The 24,128-nt window shown below is 44.0% G+C and overlaps 1 protein-coding gene and 2 long non-coding RNA genes across 5 annotated transcripts; all 3 read left to right on the top strand.

The window, feature by feature from the left end:
- The first annotated feature begins 2,717 nt into the window (after positions 1 to 2,717).
- Positions 2,718 to 12,254, top strand: LOC147250618 (uncharacterized). Its single transcript, XR_015119001.1, has 3 exons — positions 2,718 to 2,767; positions 2,889 to 3,064; positions 11,756 to 12,254. It is a non-coding gene; the product is annotated as an uncharacterized LOC147250618 (long non-coding RNA).
- LOC147250619 (uncharacterized) lies at positions 5,621 to 10,402 on the top strand. Of its 3 annotated transcripts, XR_015118999.1 has the most exons (8): positions 6,189 to 6,203; positions 6,503 to 6,617; positions 7,286 to 7,383; positions 7,715 to 7,857; positions 8,257 to 8,416; positions 8,529 to 8,665; positions 8,796 to 8,889; positions 9,126 to 10,402. XR_015118999.1 is itself a non-coding variant. In XM_086222499.1 (7 exons), the coding sequence occupies exons 4-7, from the start codon at positions 8,327 to 8,329 to the stop codon at positions 9,384 to 9,386; spliced, it is 582 nt and encodes a 193-aa protein (XP_086078625.1). In that variant the 5' UTR covers positions 5,621 to 6,617; positions 7,286 to 7,383; positions 7,715 to 7,857; positions 8,257 to 8,326; the 3' UTR covers positions 9,387 to 10,400. The 3 variants fall into 3 exon arrangements, 1 of the variants encoding a protein (XP_086078625.1); XM_086222499.1 differs by having other exon boundaries at positions 5,621 to 6,617; positions 9,126 to 10,400; XR_015119000.1 differs by lacking the exons at positions 6,189 to 6,203; positions 6,503 to 6,617 and adding an exon at positions 6,955 to 7,164 and having other exon boundaries at positions 9,126 to 10,401.
- An 8,294-nt stretch (positions 12,255 to 20,548) lies between the features above and the next one.
- Positions 20,549 to 21,949, top strand: LOC147250617 (uncharacterized). Its single transcript, XR_015119026.1, has 3 exons — positions 20,549 to 20,866; positions 20,981 to 21,095; positions 21,307 to 21,949. It is a non-coding gene; the product is annotated as an uncharacterized LOC147250617 (long non-coding RNA).
- The last annotated feature ends 2,179 nt before the right edge of the window (positions 21,950 to 24,128 follow it).

Here is a 24,128-nt window from a genome sequence, read left to right as displayed (position 1 = left end):
AAAAGCATTTTTATACATGCAAAGTGAGGCTGCAGTGACTCAGTACCTCCTCATGAGGATCACGGTGGTATTACAAGGCTTGGCAGCAGCTTGTGGAGGACACTAATTGTACCTTTAAGTAAAAATATTTATGTCCACCCAGAGATGAAGCTCATCTCTCACAGTTGGTTTGAATTGATTCTCTGTGACACTTTTGACATTTCCAGGCTACTGATCCTCTCTGAGCCACGCTGATCTGCTGTCAATGAGGAGGCAGACAGGAGAGCTGAGTTTGGTGCTCTGCAGCCTGAAAAAATACCGGCTCTGTCCTGCCAGACCTTGGCACCATCGATCTGCTTCTCAGCATCACTGAGGAGCTGTCTTCTCTAATTCAACCTTATTTAAAGAAAATCCCTTGACATTTTCATTTGTTGTCTGCCTTTTCCTAAAAGCAGGTTGAAAGAAGAGATCATTAAACCTGAACAGTTGAAATATATATCAGCGACGTATAAACTACCAACAGTGAAAGATGCATATACTCACAAAGGGTTCCACTGAAGGTTATTGTGTTTGAGGTGATGTATTTCATCACTGCCCTCGGGATTTGATGATACCAGGCTAATTGAATAAAAGGGTATCAGCTGCCTAGGTATATTATACAATTATAATGTAATTACAGCAACCTAGAGGTATTCCCATCTTGGGAAATTAAAACAGGTATGTACGTAAAGTTACACTTGTCTGTTCAAGCTCTTATTATCTATGATGAAAGTAAACTTAAGCGTCAAACTTTATCCGGCGTATTAAACTTTGAGGTCTTCGGAACACCTGTCATACGGGCATGATCATGTCATGTGACCGGCTCAGCACACCGACTCACATTTTCTGAGTGTTTTAACACCTTTCAGCAGCTTCTTTCTTGCTTGCAGGTCCTGTGTGTTCCTCTCTGTGTGAGCGCAGAGACTGTGAGCAAAGCCCCGAGTTTTGTCCTCACCTCAACAAAGCTAACATTCAAGCAGCCCCGATCATCAGCGTATGTACACCGTTTCATTTTTCTTTTTTTAAAATGTGTTGTTCATTAAGGATTGTGTGCTCAAATGTTTGTAAACTGGTGATTGTGAAGTTGGAGGCAATGCCACGTCTGTGAATATAGCAGTGCTGTGAGTGCATGTGTGTGTGTGGGGGGGGGGTGCATGAATTAGTTGTTTTGCAGTTAAAGAAATCACACTCAAAATGTGAGTGCTTGCTGTTTTTGGGGGGGGGGGGGTTGTTGTTGGGGTTTGTTTTTTTTGGAGGGGAAAAAGAAGGTCCCCCATGATGGAAATCATTCATTTTTACCGTGAAGACTCTGATTAGGGTAGCGTTTGGTTAAAGTTATGGTCAGTTAGTTAAACCGTTGGAGCAAGTATCCAGGAAGCTCATCCAAGCGAATGCAATGTCCCCTGAAATGATGGAAACACAACGTTTGTCTGTGTGTGTGTGAGTGTGAGAGAGAGAGAGAGAGAGAGAGAGAGAAAGAGAGAGAGACCGTTTGCCATGTAATTATATGATCCATCCATCCATCCATTGTCTTCCACTTATTCCTGTTAAGGGTCACGGGGGGGCAGAGCCTATCCCAGCAGCTACAGGCGAGAGGCGTGGTTCCCCCTGGACAGGTCACCAGTCCATCACAGGGCCAACACATAGAGACAGACAACCATTGGCTCTCCCAGCCACGCCTACGGTCAATTTAGAGTATCAATCAGTCTGGATTAACCTGGTCCCTCTTGATGTCTTTGGACTGTGGAGGAAGCTGGAGTACCAGAGAGAACCCAGCAGGAACAGGGAGAACATGGAGACTCACACAGAAAGACCCCGTGCCCGCGCTGGGGCTTGAACCCGGAACCTTCTTGCTGGGGGGCCACAGTGCTGACCACTGCACCACAGTGCTGCCATTTTTATAAATATTTATAATCATATTTTGTGCACATTTCAGGCTATTTGTTGGTGAAATAGAGCTGTAATGGTATGATGATTCGATTTCACTATTGTCATGGTGATCAATGTTATGGGTCAATCAATATTACTGACTGATCATATTAGTTTGATTATTACTGTAACCAGGAAGTGGTTTTGCTTAGCTAAGATAAAAGGTAGTATCAACCTCAGCTCAGGCTCTCTTTAAGGGGGGCTGACCTGCCAGGTGGACCAGTTACTGGAAGTGGTAACTCTGTAGTGGTGTGCAGTCCCATGAGACATGTGACGCCCCGCCCCCCGCCCCCCGCACCCCACCCCTTTGTGGTGCTGGCGGTGTTCCTGTCCTGAGATCCTGAGGAGGTGCTCAGGCTGGCTGGTGGGTGGCAGCTGAGGACAGAAATGGGAGCCCAGCTGCTCTGATGCGCTGCAGAGGGAATCTCCAGAGCCCAGCCCAGCTGTGCAAGCAGCCAACCAGTGTCATATACACTCCAGTGTAAATCCCTCCAAGTCTCCATGTTCCAAAAGTGAATAACCCATATAAGTACTTCAGAGTTTGACGTGATTTGCCATCCAACTCTATTGCTCATGGTGTCGGAGCTCAACTGAAGAGCTGAGAGAGAGATCAGTCCCTCTCCAAATGAGATCATCAAGATGAATTGTATAACGTTCCCTCTTTTCTTCAGCCTCTGCTGCTGCTTAAGAGTCCTTGATTGAGCGTTCAGTTCCCCGTGTGAAGCTGCTCGCCGGCTCCCAGCAGCAGCAACTGTCTGAATTTCAAACACAGCAGGTGGATCTTCCTCTGTCACAAGAAGTTACAGGAGGTTTTTCATCAGTAAGACCGGGACCGCAGTGACCTGCTCAACGATATACTGTCCACACAAGGACAGACGGTTTTGGCTTTAGTCATCTGAGTGAGTGAGCTCTTCTGATTTTTCTCCTGTGTGACGTTCTAGTGACAAACAGAGATCCTCCGTGTGTCCTGTGGAGGTTCCACACCACCTGCTGGATGATGATGAAACCATTCCTTGCATCAAGCTGATGAGAAGGGGCTGTAGGCTGCAGCCTGCCTGTCTTGGATAAACTATCTTGGCAGGGAAGAGATCGCAGAACCAGGAAACAACTACTCACGGTAATGTCTCCTAATTATCATATTTAATGGACAAACACTAGTCTCAGCGTATATGGCAAAAAAAGAGAGAACATTCCTCTGCGCTCATGACATCTTTTCTTTAAGTCAACCCTTTGCGTTGCTTGAAGGCTCCAATGAATAATTTAAATTCACACAACAGAACCCATGAATTTATGGACAGTGCTGTGTTAAGTAAGCTTCTGTTCATGCATGAATCACATTTCCAAAAGGCTTTCAAGCACATGATTTAGCCTCGACACTGCAGTGCTGCATTAAAATAATGCTGCATTCTGGCTTCGTCTCAGAAACAGAACAATGGAGCCGCCTTGCTAGCGTGTTAGCTCCACCACCAAAGAGCTCAGTGAAAAGTAAGTCAAAAGTACTGAGGAATGAAGGAGAGCAAAACCAAACCAAAGCGACAACAGTCATGCCCCCCCTCTGAGCTACGTCAGTTTGTGGGAGATCTACACCCACTGGATTCACACGCAGAGCATTGTGTCGGACGACTGACATTGAATTTGTCCACCTCCAGAACCGTGGTTGGAGATGTGCCCCCCTTACAGCAGGTTCAACTTTTGCATCACAACCCAAAAAGGTTAACAGGCGGCATCCATGCCACAGATTCAGAGACTAGTAGACATCATGAAATGGATGGATCAATCCGTCTAAATATGGACGGGACTGTGTTTTATTCATCTGTACTTCTTTTCTATTCTATTATTCTTGATCTCCTTTTATTTTATTTGCATGGTTGTTGTGTTTTACTTGCACGATTTTAGTTAGTTTTATATGCTGTTTGATTGTTTGAGACTGCTTTTATTTTGAAGTGAGCGTGTTGCGGTGAGCATGCTTTTAATTCCGTCCACATCAGTGAACTCAAAAACACACCTGCGCCTGCAGATTGATTATGGGCATTGGTTTAAGAGGCCTGTGGCTGCCAGGACTGCAGGGTTGACAAGGGTCAGGACTGGTCCATCTCGAGGTCACAGGAGCCATGGGCGACCGCCAGGAAGAGGATGCAGAGATATGGAGAAACTAAGAGCTGCTGAGCACACAGGAACCAGCAGAGTCAAGCTGGGGGCTGTGAAAGAACCAGAGTACTTTGGAGGAACACAGTGTTCCCTACCCTGCTGTGTGAGTCTGCAAGAATGAAAAGTGTTCTTGGTTGCTACCTGGGGATGTAGGTGTATGTATGTGTATATGTAGGAGCACTGACTGTGGTTCCCTTCAGCTTTTGTCTGGGCCTGTTGGACAAAGATGGAGGCCCTCAGGAGCCGGGGCCCCAAGGGTGGATAGGCCCTCACAGCACCAACTCCAGTCCAGCACTGATTCAGCTCCTCCCTTTTTTTTAAAAATCTGTTTTAGAGCTAGTTTTAAGGTCTTCTAAGGACAACAAACTGTAAATTATGCCCTCTACACAATTTAAACAGTGTGTGTGTGTGTGTGTGTGTGTGTGTGTGTGTGTGTGTGTGTGTGTGTGTGTGTGTGTGGTTACCTGTCTGACGCAAGGAAACACAACCAGTTCCAGTACACTGGTGTCACCTTCCAAATGCGTTCTGGTTTTGTCAACCCGCTGATTCTTCTGCTGGTAGCGACACTAACATCCATACATTTGCACTGTTTATTCACTCTTCTGTTTTTACTCTTTGAAGTGAAATATATAAATATTCATATATTTAGAAGTTTTTATTGAGGGACTGTGTACTAATACACATCTACATTAGAAACTTCATTTAAAGTTAAGAACCAGTTAAATTTATTTTTTTAAATTAAGTAAAATGCAGGGTCGGCATGGCTCAGAGGTAGAGTGGCCGTCTAGTAAACAAAGGGTCACTGGTTCGATCCTCACTTCCCCAGTGACCATGTCCAACTGTCCTTGAGCAAGATACTGAACCCCTGATTGCTCCTGATGGCCCTGTGACAGACTGGTGACCTGTCCAGGGTGAGCCTCGCCTCTCAACCAATTTGAGCTGGGATAGGCCCCACCCCCTGTGACCCTTCATGGATTAACAGTATAGAAAATGGATGGATACAAAAAATGAAAATAACTTTCAGAAGGGTTGTTCACTGAGGAACACTTTTGCTGGACAGTACATTTCTGTCGTTCTCCAGGAGAACCAGCACCCTGCATCTGTAAGTGTCCAGGTTGGGACAGCTGTGTACCTGCTGAATGGCCTCAGACATGGATTCCCGTCCCCGCTGAGTTACAGCAGCAGCTCTGGTGCATTGTGGGAATATTAAAGGAACAGTTTAATATGGGTGTCAGTGCTGAGCTCATGAGCAGGGGTCTGCAACCTTTTTTCTCAAAAGAGCCATTTCGCCCCCTCTTTCGCCAAAGAAAAACAGTCTGGAGCCACAGAACAGTACTTTAAAAGTTTTAATATTATTTTAAAGTTTCCCTTTAACAAGCACATACACAATAAAGTGCAGAGTGCATGTGTGGGCCTGCTCTGACATAAATAAAAGTCAACCGCGCAGGCCTGTTTGAGTCCTTCCTATATTTTTGTAAAATCAAAATAAAAACTAGCCCACTTTAATATAAATAAAACATTTAGCACCAGCTTAGCAGTTTTAAAAAAGTCAACATAAAATTCGGGGAAACAATTTGCCCTTTGTTTTTGAAGTCAGAGAACAGATGCTCTGACATTTTTATGAAGGTATTCTGTGAACGGCTTACCTCTCTTCAGGATCTCCTGAGCTGCCACACAACTAGCAACCGTAGCTGACTGGAGAGGGGATCCACCTCTTGAGCGCGTGTTTGCTCTGTTCAGCTCTCCGTTGCAGTTCTGAGTACTGAGTACTGAATACTTGGGTGTCTTTCAGCGAATGCTGAGTGCTTGTTTTGAAAATGTCTTTCAACATCACCTTTTTTGTTGTTCGACATCAAGCACACCGCTAATCCAGCGTCGTTAGCAGTGAAGGCAAATTCATCTGTCCACGCAGAGTTAGTCTCCTTTTTCGTATGAGATTTTTCATTTTTCATGATTCATTCATTATTCGTTATTCATTTTAATTTTTTTTTAAAATTCATTTTCATGTTTTTGTTTTTTTTTTTGTTAACGCCAAAGGGAGCCACAACAAGGAGGCTGAAGAGTCGCATGCGGCTCCGGAGCCGCGGGTTGCCGACCCGTTCATGAGGGTAAAGCTCTACAGCATTTATAAGCTAATAACTCTACTGTATCAATGTACACAGCAAATGCCAAAGTGTTAAAATCCCAGAGTTTTGATGACCAGAGTAAAAACTTTACACTTTGGTGTCAAATGAGCACTAAGTGCTCTCTCAGGCTGAACCGGAATCACTCTCAGGTGTTCTTTCCATGTAGAGTGTCAGAGTAGAGTAATTGCAGTGTTTAATTTGCAAAGAGGGACTCTATTGGAGTCTATTTGATTGAGTCTTCCCCGGCCGCATCCAAGTTTAGGTTTGGATTTTGTCGTCAGCTCTCTGCGGCCTCTCATTGGTTGGTGCGGTGGCTGTTCGTTTGATGTTGGAGCAGTGCTGCAGCAGATCTGCTGAACCCTGTCTCTCCCTACCGACAGCCCCGCCGGACTGCAGGTGAGAAACTATAAAGTGAATAATGTCGAGAATATCGAATAATTCTTTACGTTTGAAGTCTCATAACTATCATTAACATGACTTGGTAACAAAGAGGCAATAACGTGGCTTCAGTTTAGTCTAGCTAGCTTACTCTATCTGTTATAAAGTCACTGCAAATGTTAAAACTCTTCAGAATTTTAATTGCGGTCTTAATGTAAGCCATAGTGAACCAGGTTATCCAACAGAGAGAAATACGAATTGCCTGTTAGCGTTAGCGCTCTCCCACTGAGCTAATATCACTGAAGCTACTTCAGAGCTTCCGACTCCTGCTCGAATACACAAATGCTCTAGACCGAGAATATGTTGCTAGCACTGCACACACCTAACACGGAGAAAAGTAGTGTCCGAATGAAGAACGGGCTTGTCGGACTCGCACCCGGCCGTCAAGAGGGTTACGAGGACCGAAGACCGTGGCAGTGAGCGGGGTGACAGCATGTGCTCAGGTCGCGGCTAGCATAGCTTAGCCCTTGAACCTCTTGTTGCCTGTACCTCTCTTCGATGTTGGGTGTGTATTCTCCATTTCTCCTGGCCTGACCTCGTCCAGTCATGAAATAGAATCAAGTTGTGCACAAGGCCTGGTTTTGCAATATTGTGTCCACTAACAGAATTCTATCTTCATGTTGTAGTCGTGCAAAACCTACAGCCATGCTGTTCAAAGTGTAGTATAAAGGAAAGAAGTACGTCAAACTACATGGAGCCTCTCACTCAGAATTTCTCAAGGAGGGTAAGTTAATGTCTGTGCTGCAGGTAGCCTAAAGGTTGTATATTGTGTCACCAGGACATTCATAATTAAATAATCTGTCTGTGTCTGTTGATGGACGCAGTGGACAGCCATTCTTAACTGAAAAAGATATGCTCCCTACAGGTAAATAAACAGCTGGTCAAATTGAGAGCTATTAAGACATATTATGTGTTCACTTTCGTCCACTATACTACTGACATGTAATTTGTATTCTCAAGTTGTTGCATTTTTAGGTGCAAAAATCTCTTACTGTTATACTAAGTTAACCAATAATGCAACCAAGCTTAATTCATCCTTTTTTCTGTGTTCAAAGCTCAAATGAAGTTCAGTATACCTGCTGAGAAGGACACATATTTGCTGCATGACACTGGAACAGAGGTTGATGAAGAGGTCTTCAGCGACATCCTGGAGGAAAAATCTGACATCCAGTGGACGATTGTTGACAGTCTGTCAGTGGTAAGTGATCATTTGATCAAATGCATTCCAGGCTTACACTATCAATATCTGACAATTGTAATTGGCTTTTAATCACACAATTGATAAGGTCCTCACCAGTTTTCTGTTTAAATTTAATTTGATCATTTAGGCAGAATTTGTTTTTCATTATTTACAGAACCGATCCATTTACTTACGAAAATATCAACACACTGTCTGTTATGGCCTAAATTGCCATGTAATGTAGCGACATTAACCACTAAAACTGATGGGAGTCTATTAAAGGTATAAAAATGAAAGACGTGCACAGTTTCACCATGTCTTCCCATGCTCTCACCTCTTCTCATTTGAAACTGCGGGTCAATTAATTAAAGCAGATGTGAAATGTGTTTTTGAAAAGGTTGTCTTCCCTCTTTTCAGACTCTCCTGCATCCTCGTGCACAGACACCTTGTCACTACATCACACTCGTCGGATAGTGATGCTTTTCTGATGTCTCCCAAAAGACAGCGCATCGATGATTGCATTCTGAACCCCCCAAAGAGTCAGGGTGTTGATGACAGCTCTTCACAAGCCAAAGAGGTGGTGTTTTTTGTATATTCCTTCTCATTATGATGTAAATAATGTGTTTTTGACGTATTTTTGGGGTGGGGCGTGATCTTACTTTTCATCTTATATTTTTCCTGTTTTCAAGCTTGTCGAGAGAGTTCTGGAACAAAAGCCTGGAGGGGACAAAATACTTGCAGAATATGCGACTAAAGGACAGATGAAGGACCGAACACGCCGTGAACTTGTCAACATTGTCGTTGCTGATATGTTGGAAAAGTATGGGTATGTAAAATGCTTGAAGGTGCATGATTTAGTTAAAGGCATATTCATTGTATTTGATCGCAAACATGTTCATGAAAAACATGCAATGGAGTTTCTTGCCGTCAGTGCAACCTCTCTATTACACCTACAGAAGTGCTCCACCAAAGGACAAGAGGACACAATATGCGTTGGGGATTGTAACACTCTTCCCTCCCCTAAGAGATCCCTATTCCAAAAAAGGCTATGTGAGTAAAGTTTTTTATTAAGAAGTTCCCCAACTTTTCAAATTATGTCAATATAAAAGTTATTGTTTCCTATGAGTAATATAGACAGGCGGTGTTGTACAGGCAGTCAATATTCTTGAAATTGACAGCCAAATTTGGACTGTACTTGTTTTGGTTGTAAATGAATAATGTTTTTAAGCATTTTCATTTCACTAGGTGTATAATCCTGCTTGAATTTCTTTATATTTTCAACTTAGGAGCATTTCTTTGATGCAGAGAGCAATGAGGGCTACATTGCATGGAAACTAAAAAACACACAGCGAGGACTCAGTTCTGGCAACAACAGTGGAGTGAGGAGAAGGACCTCTCAAACCGCAGAGAGCAGCGGACCAGAGTTGGCTAGGGAAGTGCTAAAAGATCAGCAACTGGAGGGAGACCAGTGTTGTGAGGCCATATCCCTACTGAAGCACAGTACAGACAAAGAACAGGTCTTCATGAAAATCCACATCGCAGAATGATTCCCAAGCATCACTTCATGCCCCTTTCCCCCAGATGCATCCGAAAAATAGGCCCAATTCTTCACGTTTGGGCGGTGAGGTTTGAAGCGAAACACAGGTTTTTCAAAAGCACTATCAAAAATTTTAAGAACATAACAAAGTTGTTAGCCAAAAAACATCAGGTGGCTGTGGCACACCACTGGGAATCTACGCCATTCAAAAGCATCAGCTGTGGTCCAGTGAAAACTGTTGAGGCCAGTGCCTTGGAAAATGGTGAAATAACTGCTGAAGAACTGCAGGTTGATGTGCACAGTGACATTAATGTGACTTGGTGGATCACTTGTTTTGGGACAGAGTATCGCCCAGGCCTTCTGGTTTGTTCAAACACAGAGGAGGAGTTGCCAGTATTCAGTCAGATAAAAGACATCGTTGAATTTAATGGTGACTATTTTCTTCTGGCAAAGGATTTTGAGACACTTTGTTTGGCAGAACATTGTCATTCTTTTCATGTCAGACAGGGTCATTCTGAAAATATTTCCCTGCTGAAAGTTCATGAGTTGCACTTGTTGAAGCCATTTGATCTGCAGACAACGTATGGGTTTGACAGAGATGGCCAGTATGTGGTGCCTGTACATGCATTGGTGTAGGAAATGTTTGCATTTTTATGTTTCATCGTTTACACTTCTGTTTTTTGTTGCTGTTGTTTTTTACCTCAGTGATGATACAAAAAAAACATTTTTCAAGCTTATTTTGCACCATGGCTGTGTAACTTTGGCAGTGTTTGATGTCCGGTGTATGAACTGATTTATGGTCCAGTTTCAGATTTCAGTAATGTATAGACTACACTAAAATAAAACTGTTGTCCTAAGAGCTGACTGTACAAAATGTCAAAAATTTAAAGACATTTGTTAATATGTTAATGTTTTATTATAATATAATAAACATAATATTATGTTTTCAAGAAAAGAATGTGTGGATTACATATTCTTGAAGCGATCATAATTCACTTTAAAAGTGTTAGGTGTACACCAATCATAGAGTATATTCTCATTCTCAGAGTGTAAAATGATAAGCTAGAACAGAGTTCTACAAAACACTAACTCAGAGTATATCTTTTACTCTGGGAGTTCTAGGTTTGCACTGCAGGTGTTGAAAAGCACTGGAATAGTGTCTAAAAGTACCAGTGACAGTACAAATGCACACTGTAAGGGTTCAAATGTACGTCTTTATTTGGAGTATATAATTTGCACTTGACAGTGTTCAGTGAACACCGAACTCTTGGACCTACACACACCGAAACTGGTGTTAAATGTACACTTGAAGAGTACAATATACACTGGGATTTTTGCTGTGTAATGTTCGTGGTCATCAGGATGCGCAACCAGACTCCCAACAGTTAGTAATTTTCCATTAGTAATTATGGTAGGTGTGTGATCATTAATAAATACTGCAGTAACACAGATGCAGCCTGCTGAACATGCAGGTTTGTACTGTTAGCTGCACCATGCTGCCTTCTGGAAACTACCATGAGAGCACGGTGGAAGGCAGTACTGGAGGGTGGAGCCAGAACCCAGGGATGTGCTGCCGCTCCACGACCAGCAAATCAGAAGTGCGGGTCTATTTTGGTTTTCTAGAAGTGCTGAGGGACAGTGAATTAAATATGGCAAACCTGTGTGCAGAAAACCCATGAAAATGTCTCCGGGGCTCAGTGTGACAGATCTCGTCATCTTTGTGACCGCCATCCACAACAGTGTTTGCAAATGAGAAGAAAACCATATTTCTGTGATATCAAGCTCGTACATTAAAAGACCCAGTATTTAATAACATGGTGGAAATCTTAAAACCACGTGGGGTCACAACAACATAACCCTTTGAGATCTTCACGTCAGCCAAACCGGCGAAAATACACACTGATAAAATATTCAGCATGTCTGTGTGTGTATCGTCTCCCCCTCCTCTTCGCTGTCTAACTCACTTCGAACTTGCCAGCCACGTAAACTGTCAGCTCGCGTTGCTCACGTGAAGACGCTGGCGCCGCTGCTGCTGACTCGCAATACAAAATTAACAAGATACGAGGAGTTAAGATTGTTTTTGCTCTATTAGAGAAACGATTTCTGCCGCTGGCACTCTGTGCTGTGGTTTTCATGGTGGTTTTTACATTACTGTTATTTTAATGTTTATTTCCAAAAGCGCAAAGTGCTGCTGCTTACTTCATTTGTTTAATACACAATTTGGTTCTTTTTTGATAGCGGTATTTGTACATTCTGTCTGTGTTACTGAATATTTTTTTTCCTGCATGTTCCAACCAACACCAAAAGCTGGGATGATTTTGGTCACAGCGGCCTTGATATGTAATTCTCATACATCTCTGCTCTGGATTTTTCCTTAAGATTCCAGAGGAAAGTGCCAGAAGGACCCGAGCCATCCTGATTCTTCAGCGTCACACATTTACCCCACAGAACAAAGCTGCTGAGCTTTCAGAGCCATGGACTCTAATGTGCCCAAGTCTCCGTCAGATGAGGAATCAATGAGTCAGGCAGACTAGATTAACATATTGAACTGTTGGCTCTCTCTGCTATTAAGGGATGGAGAATGGGACTGGCAGTCTAACAAGGAGGAAGGACCCCCCTTATACCTACTGAATGGCCTCAATAGGCAACCCCACGGCTCTGCTGCTGATGGACACAACCTACAGTCTCTGCTAAATACGGGATGTGCAAACGACTCGTCGCTGTTTCAGCAGCTGCTTTGATAATCGAGTTGTTTAAAGGTGGCAATTATCTCTTTTTCCTCCCGACAACAAATCCTGTGAAAACATGTTGATCTGCCTCTCAATTCCAACATGTCTGAGGTTCCCAGACCGCCCATTAAGAATGCTTGTTTTTAATTCAGTGGGAAGAAAGGGTGGAGTTTGACTGCAAAATCAAACAAAACTGTGAGCATCAATAAAACCACATCACAAAAAACTTCACCTCCCTCCTTCCTGGGTGTCTTTTTTTCATTCCTGTAACTGTCATAATAACTTGTATTCTACCAAATGTGAACATTTGTGTGTGTGTGTGTGTGTGTGTGTGTGCGCGATCTCTATTTCCTGTCTAAGGGAAGGCAAATGACAGCAACACACATGCAGGACAGCAGAATGCACCTGCACTCAGGGTGCTGCAGATTGGAGGGGTTGTTACCAACACACCGTGCAGCATTCACGCATGCACGTACACACCAACACATGCATACTCCATAATACACAACTCCAACACACACAAGCATGTGTACATGGATAAACATGGCATATGTTAGGCATTTTACTATCATGTACCAAAACACAGTGAAACCAGAGCAAACATCTGCTCCGTCACCAGGGTGAGGACAGTCATCAATAAATCCATCCCACTGCAGTGAGATGAGACCGGTGAAGAACTCAGCACTTCACGTGAAGCCAGCGAAGCACAGCGCTGGGTTCCTTCAGGGAACAAATACGCAGATGTGTTTGTCTCTGAATGAAGTAGCCACGCCACTGCAGCGCTCCCGGACAAAGGTTTCACACGTGGAACACTGGAGGCTTAAACAATCCCCTGTCACGCAGTGTGATGTACATCAGTCCTTTGAGCGTGACTGGAACAGAGGAGGATGTGTGAACAGAAACATTCATGCTAATAAAAGGTAACAAAAGTCTGTATTTATGAGCCGTTCAGCAAGACTGGTTGGTCCTCACCTCGTGAGTTCAATAATGCTGATAGTTACCTGGGAGTGCTGCAGTCTGTCAGTCACTCACGAAACCATTTATTGACACAAGTTTGTTGAATTGGCACACACACACACACACACATATATATATATATGTATATATATATATATATGCATAAATGTCAACACTCATTGGAACAGGACACCATAAAGTGTTCAATTAATCACAAAATCTCCCCCAAATATTCCTCATGTATCTCAGTAGTGATCAAATGTCTCTTCCTTCTCTCTCAAGCCTGACAAATAAAATCTGCAACCAAAAAAGTTCTGGAACACATTTCAAGTTTTGCACGTCATCCATCTGAATGGAAGACATTTTACCCAATAACACATCCGTCAAGTCGTCATAACCAGGACGGTAAAGGAGAAAATGAATTTCATCCCCAGCATCACTTCTTTCGCACAGCAAACAAAGTCTGTCCTCCTCTGCGATGTTCCTCAACCTGCCGGCCTCTCACGCTAATGTTCCTCAACTGAGCTGTATACACACACACACACACACACACACACACACATATATATATATATATATATATACATAGTATTTTCACAAAATCTTTTTTCTCAGTTTTTATTCGCTGGCTCTTTTTCTTATGCACAGGAGATGGAAACAGCATCTCCAGCTGAGCTACGTCTGTGGTTGACCAGACGGTTCTGCTGCCTGCATCTTCACAGTTGTTCCACAGTTACGCTTTGGCAGCAGCAGTGTGTCCAATACCAGCTGGTACTCAAGAGTAAAAACAACTAGTTGCTTGGTTTAACCTTTTTCCAACTAAACCTGCTGATTAATGTGACATATCGAACATCTCATGGGTTAAGAATCATGTTGCAGTTGAACTGAGAACCTCTCATCCACATGACATCAGACTGAACTTTCACTCAAGAAGACAGCCAAGGTCGCCATTACTGGGATGCACAGTTGTGAAGAGTGAAAAACACACACACACACACACACACACACACACACACACACACACACACACACACACACACACACACACACACACACGCTATCTCTGTTTTAAGCCAAGATGACTTCACAATGATCATCCATTAAACTCCTGATTGCTTCATTCAGAAGTTTCGACCTAATTGTTGTAATAAAAGTTTGAGTTAGCAGAATGAAACTGCAGCAGCACTGAGTTCATCTGGGGAGAGAGAATTCATCTGAGGCACACACACAGGTAGAACCTGAGCGAGAGGGAAAGCCACACAATAAAGAACAACCATGAAACAATCTAAGTGATGGTACTTGAGGGATTGTGTAAATACCTTGATGTAATCCAATCCTATTCAGCTCAGCTTTATTTGCATAGAAGGTATTTCGGGGCACTTTTCTTACAGAGCAGGTCTGGAATAATATATCATCAGAGGCCCGACTGAGCAGCGCTTGGTGACTGAAGAGTGGAATCGACTGGCTTTGGGAAAGAAGGAATCTCTGTGAGTGTCGCTCAGGATGAGAACTACTTTTAAACAACGAGAGAAAACAGGGACGCAGGTGGCGCTGCTCCTCCTGCCGTAAGTGCACATGTGAGTGACACGCTTGTGCACTCCAAACACTCTCTCCTCTTACTGATCATTCCTAGTGTCTTTGATGTGTCAAGTGTAGCAGCTATTCTCAAGAAGCCAGATGTGTGTGTGTGTGTGTGTGTGTGTGTGTGTGTGTGTGTGTGTGTGTGTGTGTGTGTGTGTGTGTGTGTGTGTGTGTGTGTGTGAGAATTAGCACAGCTTTCAAATGACAGCCATTTTTGAGCAAGTTTGTGAGGGTCTAATTGTTATATTGCCTCATCTGGACAATAAAGCAGCAGCATGCCTTTGCTAATTTGGCAGCAGATTCAAGCCCAGGGTCTCTAACTCTGCCTTCATGTACAACTACACTCTTGATAAGGTTTCCTTGGTAACGAAGGTATCATCTCCTCATCTCAGGTGAGACCATCTCAGTGCCCCCCAGACACAGATCTTCACTGTCTCTGCTCAGCCAGGATATTTCTGGTAGTTTAGAAGTATATTTATGTAATATTACTGATGAGGATAGTTTAGGTTAAACACCTCCCTTACTCAGAACTGGTCTCTTACATGCACAGAGGCACGCGTGTTGTGAAGCCTTTCCCCTTGAATAAATCCTGAGGAGACGAGGAAGTTCGACGTGCGTCAGAGTGGAGGTCACAAATACAGTCATTGCACCAGAAAGACCAGAAAGAAACAAACATACTTGAAAACAACCTGGAGTGGAGTATAAAATCTTTGTCAGCAACAGTACAAGCAGCTCCTGGGACAGTTGCAGAGTTTCTATTTTTCAAACTCAGTGCTGACTGAAAAATCCTAGAATATCGCTACATGAACTTGAGAGGTTGAATTTGTAGCCTAGGTGATAAAAAGTTGCATCAGTGACCAGCGGAGGTGACGAACGAATACCCCTCCACGTATACTGTTGATGTTTGTTGAAAGCAGATCGCCGACTGTTCGTCTGCGATCGGAGGCACCGACTGCAGGTTATCATGTTCACTTGGGATTTGTGTCCCCTGAAATGCTGACACAATCTGTTCCCATTACAGAAATGGAGCTAGGTGTTAGCGAGTCGCTCGCCACCTCAAAAAGAGTTAAACACATTACCACAACAAAGTTACAGCAAGTAACAGTTGTAAAAATTCACATGTGATGATGCAAAATGAGTCACTGAGGAGGAGGTAAGGCACACAGTTGCAGAGGACATTAAAATGTGTAACTCAAAATAGAGTTCAGAGGCAAACATCAGTTGCCAGCATGGCGGCGTTGTGCTGCGGAGCAGTAGGAGAGAACTACAGCAGAGCTTTGCTGGAAGATAAAGGAGGGAATGTCACATGATGTTGTTTTGAAGCAAGAGGCTGGTTTCTTTTCACCTACTAGCTTTGACGAACGTATTCTAATCAGATGGATTTGTGTGTGCATGCACGTGCGTGTGTGTGTGTGTGTGGTGGGTCTTAAGTAAATCTCGCTCAGTGATTTCTGGGAGTGTGTACGAGGTTTGCCTTCAGGTACGAGTCTGGAGAAAATCACTGGGTCTGTACTCCAAAATCTGATAATTAGGTATCTGAGGAAACCAGATGCATAAATAATAAATGTGCACCAACTGTAAAACCAGCCTCCCTCCCTGGAGAGCACCATGTGGGTTTAACATTAAACACTGCAGATAAAGCAAGTCTGTAAAAAAATTCCCTCCACACCAACACTCCATCACACACACATTTCATCTGCTTCCACATTTACAAGAACAAAAACAAAAATTTGTTTCTAAAAATGTAAATGTGATTGTCACTGTGTGGGGGGCAAAGAGAGGAAAGCCTTTAGGACTCCTCAGTTTGTGTTGCCAGGATGATGGAGGCAGGTTTTTTTTCACATTCCTCCTGTTTGGATGCTCCAGATTGGGGGTCCCGGTGTCGTGCACACTGCTGCATGTGTGTAACTGTATTCCAACCTGCAGCCGTCACTGAAGGATTGAGCACACCAGAGTAGATCAGAGATGTTTAGCCTAGCTTAGCATTAATGAAGGAGACTACTAGCCTGGCTCTGTCTAATCCAGTGAGGCTGTGTCATGTTGCTCTTCACTGGATCGATGCATCGATGCAGCTGCTATGTTGGTCGGCCCTGCTAACGCATGTAGCCATCCAGCACAAGAGACGGATAGGTATTAATAATACATAACATATTCTTCAATCAAGAGGGTGCGTTTTCCCATAGAAATACCATGTGGATAAGAGGAATAGTTCTGTAACAAACATTTAAAATAAACTTTGCCTATTTAAGTTTCAGATACATCTTTTTCTTACTGCATATAAATGGCTTCCGTGATGTCATTTGTTTGTAATTATGGAAATAAATGCTGATTTACATTCTACGTAGAGCATTACGAAAAGATGCACCAGCCAAGTATCCATAAAGAAGTCACTCTTCATCAGTGTGCCATTTTGTCTGAGGAGGTACAGACACAGAGACAAATATCAGCCCCTGTTTTTCCTGCTGCGTGGGCCTGAATTACTCTCAGCTCACTCTCTTAACTTGATGTCAGTTTAAAAGGATTACATCACAATGAAAAGTTGATGACAAGTTAATATCGAAATGAACACACTTTTTGTTGCCTAATATAAAAATCAATGAATTCTCTGCAGTAGCGTTTGTCTATTCTACAACAACCTCAAAGCAACAGAAAAGCTGCTATCAGCCACCAGCCTGACGGCTAGAGAACCTGATGGCGGCGACCCCAAGGTGGCATCCATGTGTGTATATCTCTATATCTATGACATTAATGTTTGTTAGACTTTTTAAAAAAATAATAAGAATACTCAGCTGAGGATGATGAGAAGGTCCTAGTTCTAATGCCCAGTGAGACACTGGTGTCTCTGACCAGTTAGCATTTTCTTGCACCACATTGACTAACTAGCAAATGAGAGTAGAGGTCATAAATGTAGGTCTGGCGGCCATTGGCCATCAAAAACCAGGTCTAAAATCAGACCCGGTCTTGCTACCTGAAGGGTGCAACATTCAGATGTAGACCACACAATCTGTTCACATGCTGGGAGGTGGGGCACGGCTTGGAGCTGGAGCGGTGGCTGCTTTGACTCACACACCTTCTGGTGAGTGAGTCAAAGCAGCCCTAAGCCAGATACTGCATCCCTAATTGCTCCAGTGTGTGTATGTGTGTGTGTGTGGGGGGGGGGGGGGGGGGCTACGGGTGCGTGCTTTCATGTGTGTGAATGGGTGACTGAGGCAGCTGCTGACAGGATTACACCGATCACAACTGTGACATTAAAGAGATGATTTATGTGAAACCTCACCTCGAGGAGCGCTGGTTGGTTCCTGTTGCCACCTCCCCCCACCTGATCGATGGGTTACATGTCTGAACACATCCGCACATCAGGGGCTTTCCAGATCATTTCTTTATGTGTTTTATTTTGACGCCTGTTTCTTTAACTCTTATTTTAAAGATTAGAGAGGTTGTGTTCAGTGGAACATTTGTGGAACATTTTACCAGCAAATCTAGACAGTTTAGTAATAAACTTAAAAGGAAAGAAGCAACTCTCCGGGGAGAGAAAGAGTGAAAACACAGAAATATTAGTAGTCAGACCAGCGAGAAGCAGGTTGGTTCCTTGTCAGCAAAGCATTCGGTTCTGCAACTAACAAACTAAACATCAAAACACCGAGGTGCAGGTGCAGCTGTGTTAACTCCAAAATACAACTGTGATTAATGTAGAGACTAATCCTAGTGGATTGAACACACCCCACAGTTGTGCGCCTTTCACCAGGCGCTTTGGATTATTTAAATGGGACCCCAGTGATGGAGCTGCAGGTAAAACTGTGATTTAGCAAGAACCAAAGTGAAGTCTTACTAGAACACATCTTCTGGGAACCTAAATGAAGGGTTTTGTGTCGATCCATCCCGTGGAATTTTGAGATTTTTCATCCGATGAATGAAAACTTTGATCTGCAGAGAATGTTTGATGAAAAGTTGTGTGCATATGGAACACACACACACACACACACACACACACACTGCAGTGTGCTGTGTGTCTGCTGTAGTGGAGTGATTCTGTAAGGAACTTGGCTCCTCTCCCAGTAAATGAAGTGAGAACTGACTCCAGCGTGGGCCAACGCTCCGAAGCTCAATGTCATATCAATGCCCATTGTCTCATCTGTTGCCATGGTGATGAACGACCCAGCCCTGTTTAGATCAAAAGCCAGAAGGGGTCTCGGTCTTTCCAGGAAGAAGAGCCATTCATCTGAGGCAGCACTTTAGCAGAACTTTGTTTCATTTCTTTTCTCCTGGAGATTCATTGGTCATTTCTCTCATTCTTTCTTGCCTAATCCTCTTTTCTCTCGAGTTCTCGCTCCACTCATGCATGTCTGTCTTATATTTCTGTCTCCCGTCTCCTGCTAATGCCCCGTGAGAATACTGTGCTGTATGAATTTAAAGGTCCGGCCAACTGCAGAGCTGGTAGCCAGAAAAATGCTCTATGAATATAAAACTGGTTAAAAAGGCATCGCAAAATTATAATAAATAAGAGTGCGTTATTGAAACTCACACAAGGGGAGACTCCCTGATGGAACCGCTGATATGCTCATATATCACCTTTGCTCAGAAACACTCACAACTGGAGATACAAACTCAACAGCGGCCTGTCAGCGACCGATGAGATCACATTCAGCATCGAATGAGCTGCAGCACAACAGCAACCGTAACAGCTTGGTGGTCTCCTGCACTGCAGCTGCAGCTGCCTCATCCATCACGTCCCTCCACGGCTGCAGTGGAAACGTTGCAATATTTCAAGAACTGCTTAAACTGCTGTTAAAGGTTAACAAAATATAGACTTACACAAAATGAGCGTGGCTCAGTCCTCACTTCTGGGCTCCTAGGCATGTGTGGTTGGTGGCTGTGTCCGCTGCCCTCTGCCTGCATGTCACCGCTCATTGTTCTGTCGGGACGTTTCTGGACGGGGAGCCTGACTAAGGGGAACGGGTGAGAAGCTAAAGTTCATTCCAGGAAAAGTGAATCTTGGTTCGGCTCTCGCTCGCTTTCCAGCACTGACGGAGAGGCTTTGCATGTATGAGCTTCTGGTGCCGCTGAGTCCAGGGGGTGGGGGGCTCGATTTGAATGAACGTTGTGTGTTTACAAGCCAATGGACCAAACAACTCTACCTTCAAAATCAGCATTTCGGTGGACTTACACTTAGTCTCATTTACATTTTCCACACCATCAATTCACTCTTGAAACAAAATGACCAGTCAGCAAACAGATAATGAAAATAATTATAGTTGTGTCTTCTTTGTCCATTCAAGCAGAGAAGAACAGAGGCAGAAATGAATAATAGTTTAATTTAAGTGATTTAGGCTAAAAAAGAAAAAGGGAGAAGGACATCAAGGTGCCATGTGAGATGGAAGACGTACACAGACAATCACGAACGAGGATGTAGGGAGAGGTATTAATGAGACGGAGGAGGAAGAGGGACGAGTGAGGTCAAGTAACACTGATGCATTTGAGATAAGAAACACATTAAAGGTGGAAAAGCATCAATGAAGCACACTTGAATGTGTTCACCCTCATCTGTCACTGCTTCCACTTCCTGAAACCCAACGGATATTAATCGTTATGACAAGAGTACTTGAGGGAGCAATAAATGTAGAATTCCCCCCTGAAACTGGAAGGTAGAAATATTCAGTCTGGAAATCCTGTCCTGGTACACTTCAGAGTATCATCCTCTGGAAAAGAAGAGAGAAATACTTTGGCGATTGCTGTAATACTACACTTGACACACTCCTGTCCAGTAGGTGGCAGTAATGCACCTATAAGCTGGTTTGCCAACTAGAAGAGAGCAACTGTTATTGATTTACATGAGGCAACGATGAAGGCGTTAAAACCCTCCTAACAACAACACAGATGTTTGAGCCAGTAGCAAACATGATTCATCCACGGTGACCGCCTGCCTGTGGACAGCCGGCCATCGGGAGGCCAAGCGAGCAGGGTGACTTTGCAAACTGCTGAACTCTGCTAGCTGATGTCATGCAGTCCCAGCATGCAACAGTCTAAAGCAAAACCCAACAATACTGGCAGGCTGCTCAAGCGACTGTGAAGTATTGGATCCTGGCAGCTAACTGGTCTCACTGCCTGCTGCGTTTATAAAAGCTGACCATGGTGGACTGCTTATGTTCCCCGAGACGCCACAATAGTCCAGAACGAGCAAAGGGGGAACATTTTACCGGATCCTGGGAACCCATGCTACTTTATAGTAGGTACAGAATATGAACGCTTCCTAACCTCAATATCTCACATAAAAGTGCAGAGGTAACAAAGCTGAGCAGGCGTTTATCCCTCCAGTGAAGACCTTGCTGTTTCTTTTTAGCCAGAAGACTCCAAAGCAGAACGTGGACCACAGAGAGGGACTGCGTCCATTTCTACACCTCCAAGCATTTGCAGGCTTTCAGAGGCTTTGGAATGGATGAAGGGAAGCTGATCAGGTAATTGTAGATGTCTGGATGCTGGGTTTTGGATGCTCCATACCTTATGATTGGGGTCATGATGAATTAAATGAAAATATTCTTGCTTAGACTATCTGTCTACTTGACCATGTAAACACAACAAGTCACATGACACCCAGAGCGCCATTTGTGCATCAAGTAAACACTTCAATCCTCCATCATGACTCTTTTTTTTTCTGCTATCAAACAGACGACAGAGAGCAAGTGAGGATGTTTCCCCGCTGACCCGTCTCTCCACGGACTGGATTTATTTTAAAAACCGTGTGGGAACATTCACATACTGAGAGAAGCGGGTGGAGGAGTAACAAAGAAATGAAAGAGAGCTGAACTTAAAAGATTTTGGTTGGGCTCTCACCTCTCCCTCTAGGAAGTTCAGTCCTGCTCTCTGAATTTACAATTGGCCTCCAGAGGCAGTGAGGAGATTAAGATAGAGGATCAGATGAAAGTGACCGCGTCTGTAAATGAGGAGAGAAAAGACGCCGCAGGAGGAGGAGGAGTGATGGCAGGCAGAACAAGTCGAGAGGAAACTCCATTCCAAATGTTCAGCTCCGGATAAAAACAAGCCGAGGACGGCGAGGAAGTTGTGGGGTGTTCAGTGTCTTCCCCTGCAAGTGACTCAAGACTGAACTGAACATTTTGGTAATGTGAGGACGCTTTCAACCCAACACCAGATGGAACCCATTTATGCATTATTTAACACGGGAATGCAAACGTGTGTGTGTGTGTGTGTGTGTGTGTGTGTGTGTGTGTGTGTGTGTAGTGGATAAATGAATGCAGGGAAGCAGACAGTCAAGTGGCTGACTGCTCTGTGTGTGTGTGTGTGTGTGTGTGTGTGTGTGTGTGTGTGTGTGTGTGTGTGTGTGTGTGTGTGTGTGTGTGTGTGTGTGTGCACCCAGCTGAGCGTAAAGTGGTGTCCTGCAGTGAACTGATGTATGTGCACATGAGACTGTGAAGGCTCCGTGGTACGAAACCCACGGGGCCTCTCTCTTCTCTCTCATCATGGTTGTGATGACCTTCAGAGAAATGTGACAAGCTACACATTAATGTACCATATCAACATTATAAAATAATTACTGTAACTTATACATTTTCAGATTGACAGGTGTGATCTTGGCGCAGCTTTGTTACATATGAAACACTTGTTTGTGTCAACTTGAAGGATTCAGTCATTCATCCATCATCTATACCGCTTGCCCCGGGGGGAGGGGGGGGGGGGGCGGAGCCCATCCCAGCTGGCATTGGCGGCTTTGCCACGTCACCAGTGTATCACATGACCTGTATTCAATGACAGACAAACATGGACTGTTTTCAAAACTGTACCAAAAAAAACACTTAAAAAATAGTGGTGTCAAATCTTGTACACTTTCTCAGTAACTTTACTCAAATTTATAAAAAAAATCTTCGCATGAAGTGTTGACAACAAAATGAAACAATAATCACCCGAAAAAAAAGCAATTTCATGTAGAAAGCTAGGTTTTAGTCTCATTACCACACAGAGAAAAGAGAAACGCTCCAGCTTGATGTAGTTTGAACCATGGATCCAGTGAGAGCGCAGGTAAGACCAAGAGGAGGAGGAAAAGAGGAGGAAGGCAAGAGAAGGAGGGAAGCCAAGCGGAGGAACAGAAGAAGAGGAGGAGGACGAGGGCTGTGGCGTCTGAGTCGATATGGGCCCTAATTGTTGATTGTGTTGTGAGCAGCAGTCTCAGCTGCTGCCGGTTTAACAGTGCAACCAAATCTTCATCAGTAATCAGATTTTTTTCCAGCAGAAGAACAGCAGGGATTTGAAGCCTTCCAACATAATTCAGCTACATAGAACATCACAATACAGTTTACACAACATTTCTCTATGCAGGGACAAATGTTTAGTGGATATCAAAGCAGCCAAAGGTTGCCGCCTCCCTCAGGAGGAAGCGGCAAAATACTTCCAGATGCTCATTGTTGACCCGGTAATTGCCAACAACACAGTTAAACTGTGGGAAATACATGAGGAAGCGCCAGTGGATGATACCAGTGATGGAAATGGGAGTCTAGTCAGTTAACACCAACACCCAGAGTCCTGAAGAAACATGAAGTGAGGATGAAGCAGTTACACACTGGACCCTCGGAGAGAAGCAGCGAGCGAGTCGAAGAACTCTGCTATTCTCATGCCCAAGTGAGGCGTGTGCTGAACTTTAATGAAGTTATTCTAGAGAGGAGTGGAGTTGGAAGCCAGTGAAACCGCCTCATGGATGCGGCTTGCCACAGGGGAGAGATGTGATTGGGCGGAGAGCAGCACGGAGGCCAAGGTTGGCGACACTATCTGATGAAGGTTAATCTCCTGCTGCTCATTGGCCCCTCAACACTGAGAGGGCGTTTGTTTCTTCTTCGATGACCTACATCAGCCGTTCCCAACCTATTATGGTCGCGCACCCCCCTTTTATATCCCAACAATTCCCCACATCTTCTGGTAAAAAAAACGCAACAATGCCACATACAGTGCGACGAAGATGTCTCCTTCTACACTTCATCTTAAGATGAGGTGCATTTTGAATAGCCTGCATTTGTTTATGAATTAATATGTCAATACTTGATTTTAAATTTTATAAAGGAAATGTTTACACATCGGGCGGCACAGTGGTCAGCATTGTACTGTAACAGCAAGACGGTTGTGGGTGGAGCCCCGGCTGCAGCACGGGGTCTTTCTGTGTGAGTCTGCATGTTCTCCCTGTTCCTGCTGGGTTCTCTCTGGTACCCCAGCTTCCTCCCACAGTCCAAAGACATCAAGAGGGACCAGGTTAATCCAGACTCTAAATTGACCGTAGGAGTGACTGTGAGAGCCAATGGTAAATGGTAAATGGACTCAATTTTATTCAGCGCTTTTCTACCTTAGCAGCACTCAAAGCGCTTTACAGTGTCGTCTCATTCACCCGTTCACACACACACTCACACACTGATGGTGGAGGCTGCCATGCAAGGCGCCAACCTACTCATCAGGAGCAATTATGGGTTCAGTATCTTGCTCAAGGACACTTC

This window comes from Aulostomus chinensis, chromosome 13, assembly GCF_037954235.1.
Source record: "Aulostomus chinensis isolate RoL2024-O1b breed Wild chromosome 13, RoL_Achi_v1.0, whole genome shotgun sequence".
Taxonomy (NCBI): Eukaryota; Metazoa; Chordata; class Actinopteri; order Syngnathiformes; family Aulostomidae; genus Aulostomus; species Aulostomus chinensis.
This window is presented reverse-complemented; position numbering and strand designations above follow the sequence as displayed.